Source organism: Dipodomys merriami, unplaced genomic scaffold (assembly GCF_024711535.1).
Source record: "Dipodomys merriami isolate MVZ:Mamm:240054 unplaced genomic scaffold, mDipMer1.0.p SCAF_12, whole genome shotgun sequence".
In the NCBI taxonomy this organism is placed as follows: domain Eukaryota; kingdom Metazoa; phylum Chordata; class Mammalia; order Rodentia; family Heteromyidae; genus Dipodomys; species Dipodomys merriami.
Genome location: NW_027202493.1, coordinates 43,393,250 through 43,414,298, shown reverse-complemented (window position 1 = coordinate 43,414,298; position 21,049 = coordinate 43,393,250). Strand labels below are relative to the sequence as shown.

Below are 21,049 nucleotides of genomic sequence, written 5' to 3'. Positions count from 1 at the left end.
TGTCATTGTAACCCCTCTGTACAGTATTTTCACAATAAAAAAAATGAAAAATAAAAAAATAAAATCACAACACGTGGCAATTAAATAACACTCCTAAACAACTGTCATGGTCCACTTTATACTGCTATGACTGGATACCAGATCACTTATAAAGAACAGGAAATGTCCGTCCTGCTGGGAGGGACACCCCCCTCCACCAGGGCCCCAAGGTACACAAGGACTCCCACGGTCAGGCGAAACTGGCAGTTCAAGTATCTGTTTCCTTACAAAGCCACAATCCTACTGCATTTCAGCTCCTCACTGAAGGTCTCATTTAACCTTAATTATCTCCCCTCAGCCCACTCAAAAATACTAGAGTAAGATTCAGTCTCTACATTCTTCATAACCTTACAATGAGGATTACATTTCAGCATGAATTTTGAAGGATGCAAACAGACAATGAAGAAATCATAAAGGAATAGAGTAGAAATAGGTAGGAAAGAGAATCAAAAAACAGAAAAAGAAAACTTGACTAATTATTGCATGAGAAATACATTCTTTCACCTGCTCACCTGTTAGAATGGCCATTGCCAAAATGATAACAAGTACTGTCAAGCATGAGGAAAAGAGCATACTTGCTTACAGCTAGTGCTCTACCACTTGAACCACACCTCTAGCCCAGCTATTTGCTGGTTAAGTGAGATGGAATCTTCCAGACTTCTCTACCCAGGGTGACTTGAAACCACAATCCTCTGTATCTCAGCCTCCTGAGTACCTACAATTGCAGGTCTGAGCCACCAGTCCCTGGCTGAGAACTCTTAAAATGATACAATGAAGACAATCTAATTTAAAATGAAATAACCTGAATAGATATTTCTCTAAATAAACAACATATGCTTGGAGCTGTAGCTCAACTGGTAAAGTGCCAGGCTTCAGCAAAAAATACTTAAGGGACTGTACCCAGATCCAGGCTCTAAGTTCAAGCCCCAGTACTGGGGCATACACACACACACAAAAGTATAAGAAAAAAATCTATCATCCATTATTGAGGAAATCAAGCAAAACTAAAATGGCATACACTTTACAACCCATAGGATGATTCTAATTCTTTTTTAAAAAGAAGAAAATGATAAATATTAGCACCTTTCTCTACTGCTGAAGAAATATAAAGTGGTATCATAGTTGTGAAAAATTGTTGACTCCTCAAAAAAATATATGAATTTAACAGCTCCATTCTTAGATATAACCCCAAGAAAACTAAAAACATATGCCAGCACAAAGTACAGATATTTGTAGCAGCATTAGTTATAATAAATAAAGTGAAAACACTCAAATGTGCATCAACTGATGAATAAAATGTGATATAAACATTCAATGGAATATTACTCAGCAATAAAAAAGAAATGAAGCACTGATATCTGCTACAACACATAAGAAACTTTGAAAGTGATGCTGAACAAAAGAAGCCAGAAAACAAAGTTTACACGTCTTAAAACTCTATTGACATGAATTTATGTAAACACAAATGTAGATATTTCTCTGTCTACAGATTTGTACACCTGTAGACATAGTAATGGCTAGGCTGGGCACTAGTGGCTTACAACTATCATCCCATCTAGTTGGGAGGCTGAAATTGGGAGGACCCTGGTTCAAAACCTGAATGTGGTGTCATCCTATGAGTGTGTCTGGGCAAGAAGCAAGGTCCTTCCTCAAAAATAGCCAGCAGAGAAGAAGGGACGGAGGTGTGGCTCAATAGTACGAGTACCTCTCTAGCAAGTACAAGGCCCAGAGTTCAACTCCAGGACCACCACCAACAACCACCAAATGACTTAGTGGTTGTCAGAGACTGGCAGAGGGAAGAAGGAGTTACTGCTATTGTGTTATGAATTAGTTCCTGTTATTAATGCTATTACTATATTATTTTGCCTTAGAGATGAGGGATAAGCACCAGATGAAGTCACGTGACTTGACCATGTCTGATGACACAGACAAATCTAGAATACAGAAACTCAAAGCACTTACCTCAGGTAAGTGCTCATTTAGTAAAGAAGACCAAATGAATGTGGGGCTGCATTGGTGCTGCCACCTATTTAACACCTCTAACCCAACCTGGCCACGTCAGAACTCTATTTCTCCCAAAATTGCTCATGGGGCAGGGCTGGGGTGCAGCTTTTCAGTGGGGCACACATTTAACATGCTCAAGAAAGAGAAAATTCATGTCTGGCTCAGCCGCTCATTCAGTGGAAGCATCAAATATCTAGCAGCTCCTCGACAACACCTAAGGTCATTCTTAGCTCCCACTAGTGGTCCACTTGAAAGCCTACCTGGAAAACAACATCAAAAACAAGACATTGTAAGGAGGCACTAGAATGTGTGCACACTGCCGCTAGGGATGGATGAGGAAAACAAGTTGGCAGGTTTTTAGAAAGCTGCAGGAACTTAGGGAAAGTCATCAAGCTACACTGGGATCAGGGAAAGTTTTTGGTATATAAATGATAGGTCAAGGCAGACAACACACAATAATTTAGATCAAGTGATTCTAACATTGATTTCCTCCACAGCAGGTGACCAGGCCCTGCAGGGGGTTCACAATAGCAGTTCCAGACCTCTTCCACCAGCTGCAGACACAGGACAAAGCAGGAAGTGCTCTGTATCACACACCAAGAAAGATGTCAAATACACAGAACAGTGATGAACAGACAAGGTCCAAAGGAAGGAAAAAGGCCTTGAGTTGGCCCAGAGGAAGCCACATGGCAGTGCAGTGTTAAATGTGGTCTTGAGTATGAAAGCAAATCAGAAAGTAGTACAAAGAGAGAGCATTTGATTTAAAAAAAAAAAATTCAAAGGGACATGGCTGCCAGTGGGATAATCTAGCTGTAAACGGAGGCCCAGAGAGAAGAAAGCCTCCCAGACCAACTGAGGACCAAAGTACTTCTCTTTCTCAAAGTGTCCTTTGACTTTAGACCTTTAAACACAGTGTTCATGATGTTTGTGGTTCTGGAAATCACAGCATAATTTACTGACACCTTACTATTCTTTAAACTTGCTTTTTTAAAACCTAGATTAATTTTAAAGGAAGTTTTATGTTATAATATCATTTGCCAGAAATAGAAAATATTTTAACAATGACAATTTCAAAAGATGTTATTAAATTCACAAAGCCTAGCACTGTCTCTAAGCTCAAGGCCAGTCTCTGTTACAAAGATCAGTAAGTGTGGAGAGACCTTAAAAATATCCTAGCACCAGGCTGGCATTTTCACCTTGATAGATAAAATCTGAAGAGCTGAAAGACAGTTGAAAAATGAGTCATTTTCTCCTGTGGGCTGGTGTTACTTAATGTCAGTCCCTTGAACCATCTAATAGCACCCTGTGCATTGACTCCCACTGTCTGGGGAAATGCTGCATAACAATACACACAAAGATCTCTGGTACTTCTTTAGTACTGTTCCCCATCCTTTCCAAACATCTCTTCTTTCACTCCATTTAAATCCTGTAACAACAATGTCCACCTCATAAAAGTGTTTTCTGACTAGAGAATCAAGGACCAAGGCAGTTTAAATAATTTGCCCAAGGTCATAGAGCTACTTAAGGGGCAGCCAGGCGAGGACACAGAACCCAGTGTGTGCATCTCACCATGACAGATGACTGGTTGATTAATTAAAGGAAGAAGACTTCAGATCCAGGTATGGGATCCCAACTGGGTCCCAGGGTCCACTGCCATTTGCTTTGGGCAGCAGAGGGCAGTAGGGAGCTCTGGGCAAGAGCTGGACCCTGCTTGGGCTGCGGGCCGGCAGGCCAGCTTATGGTAAAGCTTAAGGAATAAGGCAGAGATGCAGATTTGGCTCTGAGGAAGAGGAGCTGGGAACACCACGTTAGCAGGCGGGAAGTCTGCACCTGAGGATGAGGATACACCCAGAAGGAACTGGGGGGAGGTCAGGAGCAACACCTCAGACGGCAAGCCTGTTCCCCAATTCCCAATGGCCACCCAAGATCCTCAGAGAACCCCACAAGGCCCATGTTCTTGCACTTTCCACTTCCAAACTATAATGTCAACGTGAAGAACTGTATTTTATTTGTAAATTGGTTTCGGGTCTCCAGGGTACAAAATTCAGCTGTACTCTGGCCTAAACCTCTCTCTTTTAGATTCAAAATACTCGGTAGGACTGGTATCTAACGCTCTGAGACTGTATTTTAAAATTAAAATTAACCAATACATTTAAATGCTACTTCCAAGCTTCTGACAGGTCTGAAACATTTTAAATACAGGCACCATTAGTTCACAGACATCAAAATTGTTTTGTTGCCTGGAATCTTTCAAAATTATTGTTTGGGATCTTTTTTTAAGTATAGTAGATAAAAGTGTCAGAATAAGAGAAAAGAGAGATGGGTGCTTCTCAAAAATGCACCCATGGTTAAAAAAGAAAGAAAAATTTTCAAACAAAAATAACTGATCTGGAACTGCCCAATTTGATACTTAACTCAGGCTTTGTTAAATAAGCAGAAAAATTAGTCTGTGTGGGTCTGTGATTCACTCTTGGAAAAATGTGATTTTTTATTTCCCAAGAGAAAAGCTTTAAGAGCATGAATAGACTTCTCTCGGATATCAAATATTTCTCCATTATTGCAAATTATATTTGGATCAAGATCAGATGGATTAAATTTCCCTTAAAATACCCATGAGATTTTTTTTTAAATACATGAAAATGTATCACATATCCCAAAACAGTATTTTATCTTAATACCTCTTTGGAACTGCATCCGCATTGGAACATCAGCCAGAAAACAAAACTAACCTGAGTTGTCGACTTTCCTAAATCCAGAGTAACTCCTTGAGACTAATTGCTAAGACAGAATTCATCCTCTTTGGTACATTCAAAAATCTCTAAAATATGGCTTGATATTTCTGTTTTCAATATGAGAAAGAATGTATCTGAATGATAGGAGGCACTTTTTTCTTTAAGTGCCAAATATGTAACAAAGAATGTGATTATGGTTAAGTGCTTCCAAATTCTTGACAAATGTGTCTTCTAGACACTGTCACCTTTCGGGCTTAATTCTTCTCAGCTGTGGTATTTTGGCTCTCTGCATAGTCTATGGACTCCTGAACAGGTAGGACGCTTTTCTAGCATCCATGTGGACTGCTCCGAGTACATCTATTGTTCAGTGAATCTGAACTGAACTCCTCTGAGTGCAAGGCCACCTTCCAGCTGACCCGGGGATATGTGAGACTGTGAGGCAGCCACGGTCTGTCTAGAGGGGCAGGAAAGGGGGTGGAGTAAAACATACGAACATGGCCACACAAAGGGGAGAGGGAATCACAGAGGGCCCCACCACTCACTCCCCTCTCCCATCTTTCTCCTTATTTTGGCATTGGCTCAAGCAGTGGTGTCACCAAACGGAACCCTCGCTCCATGGATAATAATCAACATGTGGTGAAGAGTCCACAGTCAACATCTGAGAAAACCACCTGACAGCATTTTGAAGAAGGTAAACCCCTAAAAACATAGATGTTAACTAGATCCCATGGCAAGAGGCGCTCATCAGTTGTGTAGGAGAATGGATAAAAGCGAGATGAGCAGCATGGGGGGGATTTCACCCTGCAGAGGGGGGCGGTCTGGGAGTCGAGAGCACAGGGGGCCGAGTGCCCGGAGCAGGGATGGAGAGGACTCATCTCCTCTCTGCTGGGCTCCCTGGGCATGCTAACATTCGTTCCTGGTGCTTCACTACTCCTGGCCCAGGCTCCAGAGATGCTGGGGACACTTACACATGGGTTAAGGGTGGGACTTTGCTAAAACTATCAATACGTTGTAAAGAAAAGCTAGGACAGGGCGCCCGGTGGTACACGCCTATAATCCAAACTACTCAGGAGGCTGAGATCTAAGGATTGAGAGTCAAAGCTAGCCTGGGCAGGAAAGTCCCTGAGACTCTTATCTCCAATGAATCACCAGAAAACCAGAAGTGGAGCTGTGGTTCAAAGTGGTACTGCACTAGCCTTGAGCAGAGAGAAAGAGAGAGAGAGAGAGAGAGAGAGAGAGAGAGAGAGAGAGAGAGAGAGAGAGAGAGAGAGAGAGAGAGAGAGAGAGAGAGAGAGAGCGCTCAGAGACAGCATCCAGGACCTGAGGTCAAGCCCCATGATCGAAAAAAAAAAAAAAAAAAAAAGCTGTAGATGTCACATGTGAACACGGGCCCCAGACCCTACAGCAATCTTATGGATAACTTCTCATTCAAGTGGCCTAGACCACCAAAGGAGGCCAGGGGCTTTGAAGACAGAAAGGCCTCCTTTGCCGCTAGTTCTCATCCAGCATCTTGTTCTGGGCCTCACATGCAGCTCTGACCAGATCTGCCTTGCCCTGGTACCATCTGTGCATCAAGCTGTGGGGTGGTGGAGGGAGAGCAGGGAGGGGAGGGGCCGGGTCTGACAAGAGCAGATGTGCCATAAACCAGCCACACACCTGCACTCCAGTGACACCTTCCACTCTCTCCAGTGTGGCTAAAAGCTTGCTATCAAACAAACAGAGATGAGGATGGAAAAAGAAGAAGAGGAAGGTGAGGGAAGGAAGGGAAAGAATATAAAAAGGAAGCGGTGTTGCACTCACCTCCACCCTTAAGAAAGACGTTACAGGAAACAGAAATCAAGTTTTCCCAATTTTGCTTTACATCAGTTCTATGTCAAAACTGTTTGTTGTACGTTTTATTTCTTAGGCCATTGTTCTGGAAAGAAATTGCTTGGACTTATAGCCTAAAACTTTCAAAGAATTAAGCCTAAAAGTGTAAAAACAGCAACATGAGGTGAATAAAATGGCCTGAAGATGTCTTGACACATATAAACTCCAGATGATCAAATTTTAGCTAATGCAGAAGGATTAACATATACCAGTGTGATCACAAAGAGCAGATTTTAAGATATTTTTTGGTCAGTTGTGGGGCTTGAACTCAGGGCCTGGGCGCTGTCCCTGCGCTTTTTCACTCAGGGCTGTCACTCTACCACTTTGAGCCACGGTGCCACTTCCAGGGCATAGATTTAAAATAAAATAAGATAAAATAAAAAGTTGTTGTCAGCAATCTCAGAGAGGACAGAGGGGATAGGAAAGAAGTGATGAATTGACAGCCAAAGGGGAGAGTAGTCAGGCAGCAGGAGCTCACATCTAGAATGGCAAAAAGCAGTGAAAACTAAGGAATTTATTTTCTTCACCATCCTCTCATATTTTCTTCTCAAGTCTCTGCCATGTCTGGTGGTACACACCCGTAACTGTCACCCTTGGCAGGAGGGTCACGGGTTCTAGGCTAGACCAGGCTACGTTACCCTCTGAACTTGCTGTTCACCTCCTTCCTCTCCTTTCTCTCCTTTCCAACCAAATGTCTTGAAGGCAAAGCGGACTCCGTGCTGCTCATGTCTGACTGCCATTCTCTAGCGCTGCCCTCCTCCCTGGCCCACCACCTGAGCACCACAGTCGGCAGCCCCACGGCCCCTTCTCCCAGTTCTCTAAGTGTGAGTGCTCCACAGCCTCCAGCCCACCGCCCCTCCCGGGCAGAGGTGGGGACTCTTGGAGAAAGGCTTGGGCTGAGGAAGGAAAGCCCAGAGCAGGAATCACAGTGGAGGCAGCTGCAGGTCCTACTGCCGGCGCAGATGGGCCCTGCCTCTGAAGGAACTCTCCTCCATCCATGTCCACTAGCCGCCTCCGGCTTCCCCCCCCCTTCCCCAAGTCATTCTCTTTCTGGGATGGCCAGAAAGGAGATCATCTCTGTAAAGCACCCCACACTGGCCATTTGGAGGGACTCTCTTTCCCCAAAAAGTGAGAGGGGGGCATGGTGCCTCTCAGGCAGCCCCGAGCCAGTCCCTCCGGAAGGAAGGCTGGAACGCTGGAACCCACACCAAGATCAAGGGCAGCGACCCTCCCCAGGCCACCTCTCAGCCCCACCCCACAGCCATTTCAGTGACCCATGTACCAGCAGGGAGTCCCCTAAACGTCCCTGGACACATCACACTGCAAAAGAATTGCTCTGGGGTTTTCCCCATCTTTTTTCCTGTCCCCAGAAACACCTATGTGAGAGGAAGGAGCCCCGGTCTCTATGTGCTACGTGACAGATTCACCCAAGGTCATGCAGCTCGCTGGCACATGCGAAACAGCTGAGACCCACTGTCCGAGGGTGACACGCCAATGCTCCCTCCAAACCAACCCGTCCTTCACTAGAGGAACCATTTCTGAAACACAGAGCCAGCCGAGCTCTGCCTCTGGTCAGGAGAAGTCCCAGCGAGAGAGATAATAAACAAGCACTCACTTCCCAGCATCCTATGCGCAGCATAAATGAGTTTCCGTATCTCAGTATTAAAGTCAAGAGAGGAAAGTGGTACCCGCAGGAGCAAAGCATGAATGATACTGAAGAAGCGCAGCAAACGCAATAAATCCAGACGCCAAGATTGCTCTGTGGTCTCCATAGCAGTTACGCTGCTGCTGATAACCTTACAAAAGTTCTTGTGGAACTTGTTAAATCATAAAATCATCTCCTGATTCTAGATCGTAAAACAATGTCTCTTTCATGTTACTATTACCTTGGGAAACTGCACATAACTGCACCTCTCTTTAAGATATTTTTCTTCTATCAAACTGAGAGCCATTTTCTTCCACGCACCAATATTTTTACGTATTTGTAGAAAAGACATCCCTTCCATAAATATTAAACACACTGCAATATGGAGGCTAAGAGCTCAGACCTCCTCTACTAACTATTCCAAAAGTCAGCCAGTGAATGTATACAAGCACTCATAACCAAATTTCTAAAGATAGTTTGTACTACAAGGTAAGTTAAGAACATAATGTCCACTTATTGAGTGAGATTCATTAATATTCATGTCTATTGATCTGTACCATCCTAAAAGGATTTTATTGAACAGACAACTTCTAAACATAAGGTTACATGGAGTATAAGCTCATTCTTTCATTCGTTTAACTAATAGTTATGGAATAACACAAACATGCATAGGCATGCAGGAGGCCAAATAAATAAACTTGTGCTCTATGATAGAGAAAATATGTGTATTCATGAAAGTTAAATTACTTGTACAACATTAAGCAAGCAAAGAACCAGTGGATCACACCTGTAATCTTAGCTACCTGAGTGGCAAAAGACCAGAGGATCATGGTTCAAAGCTAGCTTGCGTAAACGAAAAGAAAGAATTTATAACACTACAGTGTGAAAGTCTAAATAACAAATATCTAGTCTTTGGGGGCCACTCGGTCTCAACCACAGCTATGCAGTTCTGTTGTTATAATCAGAGGCAGGCACCAAGATAAGTAGCCAAGCAAACACGGAGTTTGCTTGGGACTCCTGTTTTAACAGCTAGCTAGTTACTCCATTCCATGAACCATAATGTGAGTTGCTTTCATCTGCTACCTATAGTTCATTCAAAATTCTTTAGTTGAGATTTCATTTTCTCCAGCTGGAAAACTATGAATCCCCCTCAAAGTGTTTCATTTCTATGACTGTTCCCTTAGTGTATAATCTGCCAAAAGTCAAATGTTTTCAGTAAGACAAAGAGCAATTTACAGCTTCAGCTGAACAATATTTCTTAGATTTCCATCTAATCGAACTATAAATTAGCAAAGAGTACACACAAATATTTTTAAATCAAAGATAAATCCAGGTGCTGGTGGCTCAAGCCTGTAATCCTTGCTACTCAAGCGGCTAAGATCTGAGCACTATAGTTTGAAGCCAGCCCAGGCAGGAAGAGTCTTACTACCAAAAAAGCTGAAAGTGGAGCTGTGGCTCAAGTGGTAAAGCACTAGCCTTGAGCAAAAAAACTCAGCGACAGCACTTAGGCCCCGAGTTCAAGCCCCAGGATCAATATTAAAAAATTCATTTTACATATATGCTCTGGGAAGATATTCATAGACATTCTGAGATTTTATTCTTCAAATTTTAGACTGAAATGGGAACATATTCATTAAAATGTATTATAACTAATACCAGTCTTTCTGGTAATAATGCAAATTTATAGTGCAAATTTAATAAACTCATTGAAGAAGGTAGTAGATCAGAAATATATCCTGTTGGAAAACATCATGTATACTCACATAAGCGTCCTACAGAAGTATTAGGAGTGTGTCTTCTTCATGAGAGACAATAATCTATGTTACCTTTCATCAAAGCCCAGCTTACAGAAGAGATTCCAGCCCACTCAAAATCAAGCATGATGCATTTGGCATGAGTCAAGGTAACCAAATAGTTCACCAAGTGGGAAATGTGTTTTGATAGGCCAAAGGTACAACCCAGCTAGGAGCTCAAAAACACAAGGGGAAGTGTCACTGTTGCTGGGCTGTGACCCACGGACATCTCCCTAAGAGAGATGTTGGGAAGAGTTCCATCCACAGAGAGGAGGACGGTAAAATGTGCATCCTGCCATCTGAAGGAGAAATGGCACACTGGACTTTAGAGCTGAGTTCAGGGTTACAGCAGTACCTATACTTCTTGTCAGCATTTGGAAATGGAAAACAGAACTTCTGCAAGACGAGACACATTGATATCAAGATCCATTCACAGGCAAGAGTAGCTAGTCATGAAGGAAACTAGCCAAGGTAAAGAAATAATGAAGGGGGCTGGGAAGGTGGCTCAGTGGTAGAGCCCTTGCCTTGCATGCCTGAGGCCCTGGGTTCGATTCCTCAGCACCACATAAGCAAAAAGAAAAAAGCCGGAAGTGGTGCTGTGGCTCAAGTGGTAGAGCGCTAGCCTTGAGCTGAAGAGCTGAGGGACAGCGTCCAGGCCCAGAGTTCAGGCCCCACGACCGAACCCCCAAAAAAAAAAATGAAGGGAAAGAGGAGAAGAAAGGGGAAAACAAGGAAGCAGGCAATACCAGCAAATGCCAAAGAAAAGGCCACAGTCACACTCCCAACTGTTATCCTCATTTAGCTTAAAAATGTGACAAAGAGACAGATACAAGTTAACTGAATTGCTATATGACACCACCCAGGGACTCACTAGAAATCTGATTTAGCTCTGGATGGCATAGCAAGAACTCTGCCCCCTGTAACAAAAGCCAGGTGGAATCTCTGAGCTAGCGAAGATGAGAGGTGGCAGATAAACTGACTGTCACGGGAACGGGAGAGGTGGCAGGCCCACGTCTTGTGGACACTTCTACTTGGCTGTAGACACCGGACTTCATGTTTTCAGATATGATGGGGGTAAACACCAGTAACGTGGGAAGCAGCAAATGACAGACCCAAGTCCCCTGGTCCCACTGGCCCAGGCTCTCCCAGCCTTCCTCACCTGTCTGGGATGTGCAAGTGTTCACTGTCTGCCTACTGTGCTCCAGGCACAAAGAAGACAAGCCAGCCCTCGAGTAGTTTGCAACCCGGTACTACCTGTTCACTATATAGTCACTGGCATGATGCGTCAGAGCGACTGCGAATTGATGAAGAGAAAGATGAAAGAAGTGAAGGGAGAAGTCTCATGGCTTTCATGCATCACCCGTTCACCATCCATCTCGCGCAGAATTCAGTCTTTTGGGCATCCCCAGAGTTTCCATGGTCGGAGCCACCCAGGGGCTCTTCCTGGGAAAGGGCACGGCCACCCGTCGTCGAGGAAGCCGCCAGAGCAGTTCAACAAAGAGGCTTCTGTTCGTTCCTTGCCGAGCTGTCACTTCTCTCTCACACCTTCTGGTCCTGCTTGGGGCATGCTGACCTCCGGGCCCTCTTCCCATGATCCAGCATCCACTAACCAATACCCACAAACCATGACTGAAGGCCTGGCGAACTGGGCAGCGCACTCTGGGGCACTGCAGCCCTGAGGATAAAAGGCTCCCTTCAAAGGCCATGGTCTCGCCCTCTTCATCCTCTAGGGAGAGGAGGCGTGAGTTTGATAATGGACATGAAAATACCTAAATAGCCCTGCAAGAGCTGGGGCAGCCAGGCAATACAGGAGTCAGAAAGCAGCACGCAACTGTCTGCCCAGTAGAGAAGGAAGGGATCGTTCAGGCTGGACAGGAGAGGCGGCAGACAGACAATCACCGCAACGAAGAGTAAGTACCATGATCCGATCCACTCCTTATCATGTACATTTCCATTTGGCTGCAGAAATTCTACTCAGCTAATAATGTCTAAAGAGGCAACGGGGAAAATGGAATTCAAGCCAGGCAAATTTTGAGGCAAGAGGAAGATATGAAAAGGCATGGGAAAGTAGACATTTTATAGACATTTAATGAAAGAACCAATAAAATCATCACAGAGTATGCAATCCATACAGACAGAGTCACATGCTCTACCCAGGGGACTCTGCCTCAAGTGAGGCAGAGGACGGGCACCATGAGAAATAAGGTTGTGATAGAGGGGGGGATCGGATGGTTGGAGGTATGTAGGGCCTCTTCCCAGGGATGTTAGGGAAACAGAGTTTCTGGAAGAGAGGGCAAAACAATCTAAGACCTTGGGCAGGATGCAAAATGAAAAACAACGGCTCTGTGTCCTACAATTTAGAAATAATTCACACATTGGGGAAAATTTTTAAAGAAAAACTATTTCCTATCATTTTCTTTTTAAAATAAATCCATGTATATCACTCACCATAAAAGCAACACACAATGCCTTCTACATAATAGTGGAAGGAACTGGTCCCCAAAGACCTTTTCTTTGTATAAATGATGCTACTACAATTGATGCTTCAATAAAGATGAATATTTATGAAATGTAAAATGACTTGGGTTAACTTATTCCAATTTCACCTTCTAAATTTAGATTTTTAAATCATGCCAAAATGTAGATTTTGATTACAAAAGCAAGTTGAACAGAAAAGAAAATGTGCTTGACAAGAAAAAATGAGAGCAAAATTTTAAAACGACTCAGAATAGGATGACAAAAGATAATTCTTTTAAAAGGTGGTCAATTAGACTAAACACAGAAGAGACTATCTTCAATGTGGAGCTGTTGACTTCAACACAGAATTAAACACAGAAGAATTAAAAGTTAGAAAGTATGACGTAAAGCCACCCTCATCTTACCACACACACCCAGCCCAGACATTATTAGCTACCCTTTCAAAGTTGCTTTGTGCAGGCATATTTTTATCTCCCTACTTGCTCACAAACTCTCTGTGCTCTTCTGACCTGTCTGTTCCCTAAACTCTACCCTGGCACACTCTCCATATAGAATAGCCCCACATCCTCTTTACAGCTGCATAGTTCATTGTGAAGATGGATCACCATTTACTTAACTACCCCCACTGACGGGCTATTTGGTTTGCATCCAACCTTTGGCTATTGCCCACCAAGCTGCAGTGAATAACCTGGTACCGTCATCATTTGGCATGTGTGCAAAGTGCATCTGAAGGACAAATTCCCAGAAACTGAATTTCTGAGTCCAAAGGTATATGCATTGAAATCTATAACAGATACTGCCAAGCTGCCTTCCAGGGGAGTGCAGCCAGCTGACACTAGAAGAGTTCACCATCAAAGAGTGCACCATCAAAGTTCTGGATTTTTGCCAACCTAAAAAATGAAAAAGAGTATTTGCATTCTCCTCACTGGAAGTGAAACAGAGCATCTTTTTATATAAATCAAATGTTCCTTCTTTTCTGTAAACTGTATTCAAAACCTTTTCTTGTGTTTCTAATGGACACTGGCTTTGTCCTTACTAGCTTCTAGAAGCTTCTTGGATATTAGAGATTGGTCCTCCTGTGGTATGTGATGCACCTGTGTATTCCAAGCTGTCTTGACTCTGCTTAGGTGATTTTTTTTTTTTGCCACATACACAAAACAATCAAGGAAGTGGCTCTGTAGCTCAAGTGGTAGAGCGCTCGCCTTGAGCTAAAGAGCTGAGGGACAGCGCCGAGGCCCAGAGTTCAAGCCCCACGACCGACCAAAAAAAAAACAAAACAATATAAAAAAACAATCAAAAAGCTTTAATTTTGATGTGATCTAATTTATCAATCTTTCACATTGTCTAATTTCTCCAGTTATTGATACAAGGGCTTTTCTTACATGAAGTTTCTAAAAGAATTCTCCTTTTTTTGTTTTGGTGTTTTTTGGGGGGTCCGGTTGTGGGGCCTGAACTCTGGTCCTGGGTGCTGTCCCTCAGCTCTTCAGCTCAAGGCTAGCACTCTACCACTTGAGCCACAGTGCCACTTCCGGCTTTTTTCTTTTTGCTTATGTGGTGCTGAGGAATTGAACCCAGGGCCTCAGGCATGCAAGGCAAGCGCTCTACCACTGAGCCACCTTCCTAGCCCCCAAGAATTCTCCTTTTTAATACTTAGTTGTTTCATTTTTACATTTAACTAAATGAACGACGTTATAGCTGTCTGGAAGTGAGCTGCCCCCATGCCTAGCCAGCCCAGCTACCTATCAGGTACGCAAGGGTGGGTAAGATGCCAAAGGCTCCGGCCTCTGTGACTTCATCTAGAAATGGGGATCATCGCAGTTACCACTCCTTGGGGTACTGTGAATACTAAACATATTAATAAATGGCATGACAGTGTCTGTCACACAGTACACTCAGTGAGTGTGAGAGATTATTATCATTAAATGTCTGGAAATTAAGATAATAAAGAACCTTTGTTGGGCTGGGAAGGTGGCTCAGTGGTAGAGTGCTTGCCTTGCATGCATGAGGCCCTGGGTTCGATTCCTTAGCACTATCTAAGTAGAAAAAGCCCAAAGTGGCGCTGTGGCTCAAGTGGTAGAGCACCAGCCTTGAGCTGAAGAGCTGAGGGACAGCGCCCAGGCCCAGAGTTCAAGCCCCATAACTGACCAAAAAAAAAAAAGCACCTTTGTCCCCATATGATCTTGCAACTATTCCAACACAAATTACCTAATATTCCATCTTGTCCACACTGATCTGAGATTACCTTTGCCATTTACTATATTCCTGTATGTATTTAAGAATTTCTAATCTTTCTTTCCTTCTTTTGTAATTTCTAATTGTCTTATCTTGTCTGGCCACACTGGTTAGCACCTACAATTCAATGTAAAGTAGTAGCTAATTACCAAGGCTAATCTATTTATCTTTTGATTCATTGTGAGGGGGAATAATAAAAGTTTGAAGCTGGGTGCCCAGTGGCTCATACCTATAACCCTCACTGCTCAGGAAGGTGAGATCTGAGGATCACAGTTCAAAACCATGAGAAAGTCCATGAGAATCTTATCTCCAATGAACCACCAGAAAACTGGAAGTGGCACTGTGGCTCAAGTGGTAGAGTGCCAGCCTTGAACACAAAGAGCTCAGGAACAGAGCCAAGGCCTAGAGTAGAAGCCCCACAATTTACCCTTTCCCCCCCCCCAAAAAAAAAATCTAGCTTTGCTTCAGGTAACACCTCTGATATGTGGGTTACATATGTAGCTGTGAATAAGAAAAAGGTCATACCCTTTTCCAAGTGCCTCTACCTTTTCTTACCACAAACCCTCAAAATGGCTTCCTTTTAAAACTCAACATTTTTCTTTTTATCTGTAAGCAGTTGTACAAAGGGGTTTCAAGTCAACAAGTCGGTTTATGAGTACAATGCACCTTGATCAATGTCACCCCTCCCATCCTTCTCATCTCGCCCATCACCCACCCCTTTATTACCTTGGTTCCATTTTCACACATGGACAACACTTAGAACTCTTTAAGGGTAAGAAGGATGGAAGAATTTTTGGGAAATTCTCCAACACAGGATTCTTTGGCATGGAGCCATAGGTAAAAGGTTAAACGCCACTTTGTGTTCTAATACCTCCGTGGTGGTGACTTACAAACTAGAGCAGTCATCAGAATTATCTGGAGGGCTTTTTTTTTTTTTTTTGTCGGTCATGGGGCTTGAACTCTGGGCTTGGGCGCTGTTCCTGTGCTCTTCAGCTCAAGGCTAGAGCTCTACCACTTGAGCCACAGCACCACTTCCGGTTTTCTAGTGGTCTATTGGAGATAGGAGTCTCATGGACTTTCCTACCCAGGCTGGCTTTGAACTGCGATCCTCAGATCTCAGCCTCCTGAGTAGCTAGGATTACAGGTGAGAGCCACCGGCGCCCGGCATGGAGGGCTTGTTTTAAAGACAGATTGTCCAAGTTCCTCTGATTCAGCAGCCAGGCATGAGATGCCACCACCACCACCTCTAATGTGAGGGCAAGCCCACTTTGTAAGATACAGCAGCAAGGTAATTTAGGCTGAGAATCTCTCATTGGAAATGACTGGAATATTAGCATACACATTACAAGATAGTGAGTACACTATCCCAAGTCTAAACATGAAACTCAACCCCTTACACACAGCCTGTGGGTGATTTTGTGCAACGTCCCTTTGCCTGTGTCCCATTGCATGATGTCGAGTTTAGAATTTCCTCCCTCTGATATAAAGAGGTGCTCAAAAAGCGTTTAGATTTTGGAGCATTTCAGAGTTCAGACTTAGGGATTCTCAACTTGTGCTGCTCAAAACATGCTCCTGGCATGAACATAAAAGGAGAACTGTTTAGGAGGGGACTAGAGGAGGGAGGGTGGGAATGACGACAAAGAAGGAATACGGGGGATGAAGAGGCTCAAAGGACTGTATGTGTATGTGTATTGCATGTGTATATGTATTTCATGTGTATGTATATGCATATGCATACACTCACAACATAAGGAAACACATCAGAGGTTGAATGTGTAAGGGGGGGTGGGAAGATGGTGGAGGTGAATTCATTTAAAGAGCACTGTGTGAGTATGGTAATACATGTATGATCCACCCTCATACTACAAATGTATGTTAATTCAAAATAAAGTCCTACATTATAAGTGCATGTTAATTCATGGTACTGGTAGCGATGGACCTGTACTCCCACCCCCTCCCCAACAGAAACTGAGAAAAAGCTTTTTGCAAACTTTGTAGCAGGTTAAATGCATCCAGGTCTATCATCATTTTCCTAAAATTTCCTCCTTGCTGTATCCAAAGTATCAGTGTGACAATAGCCACAACGTTTAGAGCAGTGAAAACACTGCTCTAAAATGACCAATTAGCTCAAGGATCAGCCCGGACAGGGGCTGAGCCATCGCGGGCGGGGGGGGGGGGGGGGGTTGGGGGGGAGAGGCCAGCAGTCCTGGGGGTAACGAGAAGCTGGGAACCATTCTTGCAGCCAGAACACTGGCATAAAAACTTCACAAGTGAAGTCTGCACACTAGGTCTCAGCGGCCTCCAGGCCAAGAAGGGACATCGAGGCAGGGCATCCTGCCAAGAAGGGGACCCCCCATCTCTCATCCTGCCCAAGCCCAGGAGCTGCACTCCACGCTAGCTAGACTCATCTGCCAGACTTCCAGAGAGCTCGATTTCCTCCTAAGAAGCGGAAAAGCTGAACAAAGAGAAGAGTGCCTGTCGCGCAGCCCCAGCCTCAGCTACGTGGGCACGCGCACCCCGCCAAATCCCAACTGCTGGGGGCTCCTGCGCGTCAGTGCGCCTGCGCAGAACGCCTGCCCTGACCGCCCACCCTCCCATCCCCGCCCCCACCCCACGCACTCCAGGCTCCGCGGCTTCGGTGCGCCTGCGCAGACCGCGGACCGCCAGCTCCGACCCTTCCGGAGCCGGGCGCGGTGGGCTCCGGGCTGCCGCGCATGCGCCCGCTCCTCACCTGCTACCGCGATCGGCTGCTTCCGGCCCGGCAAGGCCTCCTGGGGGCCGACCACGACCCTCGAGGCGGAGTCGCCCATTCTGGGGACCGGGAAGAGGCGGAGGAGGAGGTGGCGAGCCTTCCCTGTGGCCGAGAGCATGGGCGGGCGGCGGTGTTGGCGGCGCGGCGGCGGCGGGAAGGCGGAGGGCGGCCGGGCGGGCGGGGCTCCCGCCGGGCGGGCGCAGTTTCGGGGTGACGCCTCCCCCGCGGACGCGGTCCCGGGCGAGCGCTCCCCGTGGGGTGTCGCCCGGCCTCACGAGCGAGCCCGGCGTCCGGGCGGCCGCCGCCGCGGGACAAAGTTCTCGGGGAGCGCCGCGTCCTCGGCCGCCGAGTACGACGAGCGGCAGGGGCCAAATTCCGCCAGGGTGCGCCTTTGATTTTCCGGTCCGGGCGTCCCCGCGTCCAGCGACGCACTCCTGAACCCATTTTACAGGCCCTGACGCCGGGGCGCGGTGTGGGCGGAGCCAGGGGGCTGCGGTCCAGCGGACCGCGCTGCCCGGGGGGCCGAGGGGCTCGCGCGGGGCGCTGCGGCCCAGCCAGGTTCCCACACCCCAGCCCCACACAGATTACACTGCGCGCGTGCGGTCATGCAGACTTCCCCCGGCCAGGGCATGCCCTCCTCCTGCCTTTTGACTTGTGTCTGCCGCACGATGATACCAAACTGGTTCCACAAGGCTTTTCCTAGAAACAACCCGTGGCGTGACTTCAGGCCTGGTCACTGTTACACATCTCATTATTTATTTATTTATTTTTGGTCCGGTCGTGGGGCCTGAACTCTGGGTCCCTCAGCTCTTCTGCTCAAGGCTAGCGCTCTACCACTTGAGCCACAGCGCCACTTCCGGGTTTTATTCTTTTTGCTTATGTGGTGCTGAGGAATCGAACTCAGGGACTCAGGCATGCAAGGCAAGCGCTCTACCACTGAGCCACCTTCCCAGCCCCAACTGTTACACATTTCAAAAAGAGAGAGAGGAAAAAAAAAACTATTCATCTGTCCAGGGAAGTAATTTGTATTTTTAAATCATTGCCTTTCAACACGTACTGGTTTGCTTTTTCTTTGTCTTGTGGTTCAAGTGTAACATGCTAGGAATACCCTTCAACTCAGAACTGGATAATCGGTCATCTTAAAGGAAACTGCTTTAGGTAAAAAGGCACAGTACGAATATGTTATTAGTATATACGTGCAATGAAGAACACATAATTGTCCCACATGGCCACTGAAGAAAAACAAGAAGAAAATAAAAGTAAAGCTTGCAGATTTCTTGTTGGGCATAGAAGAATTCTACTAAGTGTAAGGTCCACTCCTGGATGGCTAGAAGACTCCACCCTCCTCGCAGCAAAGCCTCCACCCACTACCCGCATTACCTAGGCAACTAGGACACCTGGAAGAGGTCACATCTGCATCTGCTGAGGTCACATCTGAATTTGATGTGGCCACACCTTTCTCCGCCCATACCCTAGATAAGGCCTAGCCCAGGCCCAGAAGCCCTCTCTCTGCTCTTTTCTAGCTCTTTCCTCTCTTTTTTCTAGCTCTCTTCTCTTTCTCTGCTCTCTCTTTCCCAGCTCTCTCTTTCCCAGCCGAATGGAGGGCCAACCTGGCCTGGTCCCAGCAGGTCTACTGAATAAACCTACCCCTTACCTAAATACCACATGAGTGGTGCTGTTCTTACTCGGCTACCTCTTTTTTAAAAACCTAACACTAAGGTTCTCTTTAAACTTTTACAGACATTCTGTGGACATGGTTAAAAGTTTTTCAATGGGTGGGTTACTTATATAATTACATGTTGAAAGAGAAAAAACACCCAAATTTATTTCAAAATTCTCACGAAACTTATCATTTACCAGAATAATAGGATGTTTCCTTGTTTACAGGAGAGAATAAAATACGTTTACCTTTAGTGATGCCTTTTTCCCATAGACCTTTCTTCAGACTCCATCTCCTTCTGAGCTCCAGTGAGACACTCTTTCATTTATTTTGTCAGTTCATTTCTTGAATAAAACTATGTGTCCATTTCTGAAAAAAAGAAAGTAAAAACATTTGAAGTCAAACAATACATGCTGGCATAGAACTAGGAAACTGCTTGCTATATGAAGTAAAGATACAACACTTGAGTAAGCTAATGAGAACATATTTTGCATTTGGATCACAAATATTAAACAGCATTTTACCAGATGCTTTTGGTATTGCCCCAAACATAAATTCTGCTGAAAGCATCTATTTAGTAGGTAGTTACTGCCACGTGCCCTAGCCACGCAGCTATGCATTCCTGCACGGGGCGGCATCAGGCCTTCTCCTGGCCCATTGAGCAACGGGGCCACCCAGCCAGCACAGCAGCACAGAAGGAGGCCCAGATAGGGGCCTGTGGGTCTCAGAGAAGGAAGAAAACCCAGTCTTCCCTGGGGGTTACATGTCAGGTCATGGAGGATCATGCTTCAAGCCTGAAGAAGAGAAATGCCAACAACACAGAGCAGATAATCAAGAGCCAATTGTGTAAAAGGCACTTGGCTGTTATCTCTTTATTAAACTATGAATTCTGCAGGGATACCTTAGTTCATTCAAATGTAGATGAGACTTTTTGACTTTTTTCATAAAAAGACACTCTACTAGGTAGTTAGACACCCTAATAAATGAATAAATACAAAGCTAAAGTGACACTTTACATTTGCATACTTAAAAACCGGTGGCCTCATATATGGCCTATCTGTAGAAGATACAAAGCTGTCTAAAACAATTACTTGCATGGCTTCTTTTACAGAATTTTAAGAGGAAAATTGGAGGGGGAAAAAGAATAGCCATCATTATGATGGCTGAGCACCTATTCGCTTTATATCCATTATCTAACCTGCACTCTGACACTTTTTCATAGTTTTAGAGATGAAAAAACTTTGATAAATATATCAACCGGATATGTAGCCACTTCATTCCTGGACTGCTTATACATGTACTAATATACTAGGGCTACCGATCCAGTATCGATGTTCCCCACGCACCCAAAGTTGGTTATGTTGAAATCCTACCCCTCAGTGAGATGGCACTAGAAGAATGACCATCGGAAGGTGACTTGATCATGAAGGTGGGACCCTCCTAACTGGAACAGTCTCTTTGGAAGGAGGCCCCAGAGAGCTCCTGCGTTCCTTCACCATGCAAAGAACAACAAGACGGCCATCTGTGAACCAGGAGCTGAATCTGAAAGACCCCAGACTCCTGGGATACTTTCGTCAACGGGATGGCGCCCCAGAAACCAAGACTCCAAACCAGTAGATGCAACAAGCAAGAGGAGTTTATTCAGCGTTTGCACAAACGGTCTCTCTGCCTAGGCACAGGAGAGAGCCCTGAGCAGCGGTTACAGGCATTTTTAAAGGCAGAAACCCCAAGATTGACACATAACACAAGGCGTCTGGGGATTGGCCCGTTTAGAGGTCACTATACACTCCAGCTATCATTTTTACTACACAGGGAAGTTTATAACACTCTTTGTAAAACAGTTGG

At 45.1% G+C, this 21,049-nt stretch overlaps 1 protein-coding gene across 1 annotated transcript in view; it reads right to left on the bottom strand.

The window, feature by feature from the left end:
* Msra (methionine sulfoxide reductase A) overlaps positions 1-17,881 on the bottom strand; it is a 258,069-nt gene extending 240,188 nt beyond the window's left edge. The window contains exon 1 of the mRNA XM_070016778.1: positions 17,524-17,881. Within this exon, the coding sequence (XP_069872879.1) occupies positions 17,524-17,662 (139 nt within the window). The 5' untranslated portion in view covers positions 17,663-17,881. The remainder of the gene's footprint in view (positions 1-17,523) is intronic.
* Between the last annotated feature and the right edge of the window lie 3,168 nt (positions 17,882-21,049).